At 39.1% G+C, this 3,953-nt stretch overlaps 1 protein-coding gene across 1 annotated transcript in view; it reads left to right on the top strand.

The window, feature by feature from the left end:
• LOC106944595 (protein limb expression 1) overlaps positions 1-3,535 on the top strand; it is a 9,523-nt gene extending 5,988 nt beyond the window's left edge. Inside the window, exons 3-6 of the mRNA XM_015027679.1 lie at positions 692-832; positions 914-1,009; positions 2,516-2,593; positions 2,720-3,535. Of these exons, the coding sequence (XP_014883165.1) occupies positions 692-832; positions 914-1,009; positions 2,516-2,593; positions 2,720-3,166 (762 nt within the window). The 3' untranslated portion in view covers positions 3,167-3,535. The remainder of the gene's footprint in view (positions 1-691; positions 833-913; positions 1,010-2,515; positions 2,594-2,719) is intronic.
• The last annotated feature ends 418 nt before the right edge of the window (positions 3,536-3,953 follow it).

The raw sequence follows: 3,953 nt of genomic DNA, 5'->3' as shown, positions 1-3,953 counted from the left end.
AAAGACACCAAAAGGAACTCCAACACGAGAGTTGCGCTAATCAAACGTGCTTATATATATATATATATATATATATATATATATATATATAAATTCCCTTCTCACCCTCCGCAGGTGAGATATATATATATATATATATATATATATATATATATATATATATATATATATATATATGCTTTATTGACTAAACCATAGACCATAAAAAAAGAGTCATGAACAAGTCAGTTCAAGTGCAGAAAAAAGTACTTTAACACCAACAAAGTGTTTCCACAAGAGCAATCAACTGAGGAATAAATAATCCTGTTTCAGGATTTTTATTGTGTTTATCAAAGATGTAACTTTCAGATATGCTTTATCTGCTATAGGCAGCTTCCTTAGCTTGCACCTTTTATTTTGTCATCCACTTCATCACTTGTGTTTTTAAACACACACTGCTCATAGACCTTATTATAAGAATTGCATTTTCACATAAATTGAACAAAAAAGCAGACAGAACTCAAAATAAGACTGAAAATCCATTACAAAGCCTCCAAGCGACTGTCTTTTTCTGTTTTTTTACAATAAAATGTGGTTCCCTGAAAAGCAAAGAGAAATAAAATAAATAAGTGACTTGTTTTCTTATCTCCTTAACATCATAAACTGCACTTTTTTTTTTTTTTACATCTCAGGCCTTTTCTTGCCTCCTCAGGTGTGTGACACCCAAGCAGAGGCTCGCAGGGACGCAGCTCGTGTGGCTCTAATGAACTCACTGGTGAACGAGTTGCCGTGTCGACGCATCACCGCTGAATTCATCACTCACAGTCTGAATCAAGCCGCCACAGAAAGCGCTGTGAGTATCTGCTGCTACCAGATCCCTTCGGTTTAACTTCACCTGATGAACATTGACCTGCCCTGATGTCTCTGAGTAAAGGTTCCTGTGGAGGATTCGTGCGACTCAAGCACCAGCATAGGAACCTACAGTTTGCTGCTTCAGTCCTACATGGGACGGACCATGCTGGAGTTCCAGGTACCGTTTTGCAAAGTTATATTTTTTTAAGCTGTGCTTCTAAATCATGAAGTGTCATGTGATTGATTAGACATATGAAAACTATGGCACAAAAAATGTTTGCACCTTGTTGTTGGTCTACGATCAGTCGCTGTAACAGCGCTCTAGTGACTCACCCAGTGACTGTATTATAAAATCTGAATACTTTCCAAAGACATTGTATCTATTTAATGTTACATTTTTGGCCTAATTTTAACTTTGTAGCTCAGCTGGTGGTGTTATTTACACCTTCTAGCTGCATCATTACAACCAGAGTTTGTTTTTAGTGGGAATATCAGTCTACCCTCATTGACCCCGGCAGCTGAACTGAGGCATGAAACACCTCATCTTTCTACCGCTGAGTAAATAAACACATCTGCAGACAGGGGGGATAATAGGCAGAGGAAATGGGTTCATTATTGTCATCATTACATCCACATGACTGAATGCTGATATGTAGTCACACTGACGACGTCAAGTAGAAGCCGGTTAGCGCAAGATGAGACTCATATTTGCGTGTACTGCCATAAAAAAACAAAGACTTCAGTCTCATGCAAGTTAAATCTAATGTCTCCCATGTGTGTCTCATTAAATCTGTCTGTCAATGTACAGACTCGAGGTTCAGCACGAATGTTAATGCTGTTAATGTATGGCAGCTGTTCGGCCAGGTGCTGTTCTGCATGTCACGGTCAAACCGGCGCTGTATCGACACTGTCAAGGTAAAGTTTTCAGGATGATGTGCGCTGCTCCCTCGACAAATAACACTTTGCACTGAGGTCAAAGAGATACATTTTGGTCTTTCTTCCACATGTTTGCTGTGTCCCTTGCATGTCTTGTGACGACACAAGGTATAAAAATTTTTCCTTGAAAAATGGCTTCCTTCTTGCCAAAGTTTAATAAAGGCCAGATTTCCTGAGCTCTGGATCTCTGCCGTTCCTCACTCGCACTCTGTGAGATGTTGGAATAATGTTTTATAAAATAATCCTGCTTTACACTCCTCCACAACTTTCTCCCTGACCTGTGTGTTGTGTTCCTTGTTCTTCATGATACTGTTTGTTCACTAATGTTCTCTAAAAATAAAAACAAAACAAAAAAACTCTGAGGCCTTCACAGAACAGTTGCTTTTATACTGTGATTAACTAACAAACAGGTGGACTCTATTTAGTGATCAAGGTAATTGGTTGAACTGGATTTTATTTAGAATATCACATTATAGGCGACTGATTTGAAATGATCTTTTTTGATTTTTTTGTGTGTAAAAACTGTTTAAAACCCTGTACCATTTTCCTTCTGCTACACAGTACTTTTTATCTGGTTTATCACTTCAAACCCCAATGAATTGCCTTTAAGTCTGTGATTTTAAACTTCCAAAATGTGAAAAAGCTTGAAGAGGTAGGAATACTTTTGCAATGTAGCTTTAAAAGCATTGGTTTGGAAGTTTACTTTGCTAAAAAATGATTTCCCATACTCTTGCTCATCTTTTTTCAGGAGATGATGACGGTGTTCCAGTTGTTGCACTGGAACGGGACATTGAAGGCTCTGAGGGAAAAGCAGTGCTCTCGACAGGTGAAAATCCTATCAAGCGGCAAATCATAAAGCGACTGTTTTATAAATGTTATGTTTGTTAGGACTACTGATGCTTTATCTGCTAAGTCACAGTCATAACTGCATATTTTCTCTCCTTTGTCCCAGAGTGTGATTACCTACTACTCCCAGCGAGGACTGGATGAGAGTATGCGGAGCAGCATGGCTCTGGATTGGCTTGGGCGGGAGCAGAAGGCACCTGGACTCTTGGCAATGGAGCTGCAAATGGCGCAGAGAGAGTTGGTGCTGGCTCGACGTCGAGGCATAGAGCTGCGCTTCTACAAAGAAAAAACAGAGATCCTCAGCCTGGCCCTCAGTCAAGCATATGTTCACCACACACCTGGAGTTTTCAGCCCAACTCCAAGTCACACAGACCAGCATGAACAGCTGCCTTTACATGTGTTATACAGCCAGGATACAGATGACCAGATGTTTCAGCACGATGGCGTGTTTAATAACGCCATGCAAACTTCCACAGACACACTCGCTAACAGCCCCTTACTATTTTCACAGTGCATGTTTGTGCCTTTATATAACCCTAAATACAATGAATAGGAAATAAAACAATATGTATTGTACATGGCATCTTTGTGAATGGTGCAGTGTTAGAGGCATCAGAAATCATGACACGTCAATGGCCATGTTTTCTAGATTTTTCATTATAGATTTTAACAGAAATAAAGCAACACAACGTTTTTAATGTGAATCATTAGCACTTTGACACAAGTAATTGTTGAAAATAAAATGCTAAATCCTAAATTCTAAGTATGCACAGCTTTAACCCTAAAAAGCAGATTGTTCACGTTACTGTTCCCACACTTGTACTCTAAGACCATGTTGCATTTCATTTTAGCTTTGCCGCTGCTACTATGTTTTCATAGCACAAAATGTTGCCTGAAACTTAAATAAATTGTTGACATGTCATTGTTTTTTTTTTTTGTTTATGTTTTACATACCATACAATTCAGTGGTATCACTGCTTACCTGAGTCAGTTGAGGTTGTCAGCAGTAGAAAAAATTAGTTGTAAAAGCTGTCTCAGATGATGACTCATAATCTTTATAAGTGGGTCAAAATAAGTCATTTCAGGTACGTACTACATTTAGCGGTCATTGAGCGAGAGGTATGATACCTCATAGATATTATGCATGTATAATTGTACATTATAGTCGTCATGTACGAACCCTCCCGACCCCACTAAGGGACAAGGGTGTATAGAAAATGGATGGATGGATGGATAGTCGTCATGTACGCATATAAAGTCCACAGTTTACACCTTAGACAGCATTTGCGTTTGGTAACCTTAGGCAGCTCTCGGTTGCCGTAGAGAGGTGGAGTAGTCAC

The sequence above is a fragment of the Poecilia latipinna genome, unplaced genomic scaffold (assembly GCF_001443285.1).
Source record: "Poecilia latipinna isolate Pla-1442-1.1 unplaced genomic scaffold, P_latipinna-1.0 Scaffold104, whole genome shotgun sequence".
Lineage (NCBI taxonomy): Eukaryota > Metazoa > Chordata > Actinopteri > Cyprinodontiformes > Poeciliidae > Poecilia > Poecilia latipinna.
This window is presented reverse-complemented; position numbering and strand designations above follow the sequence as displayed.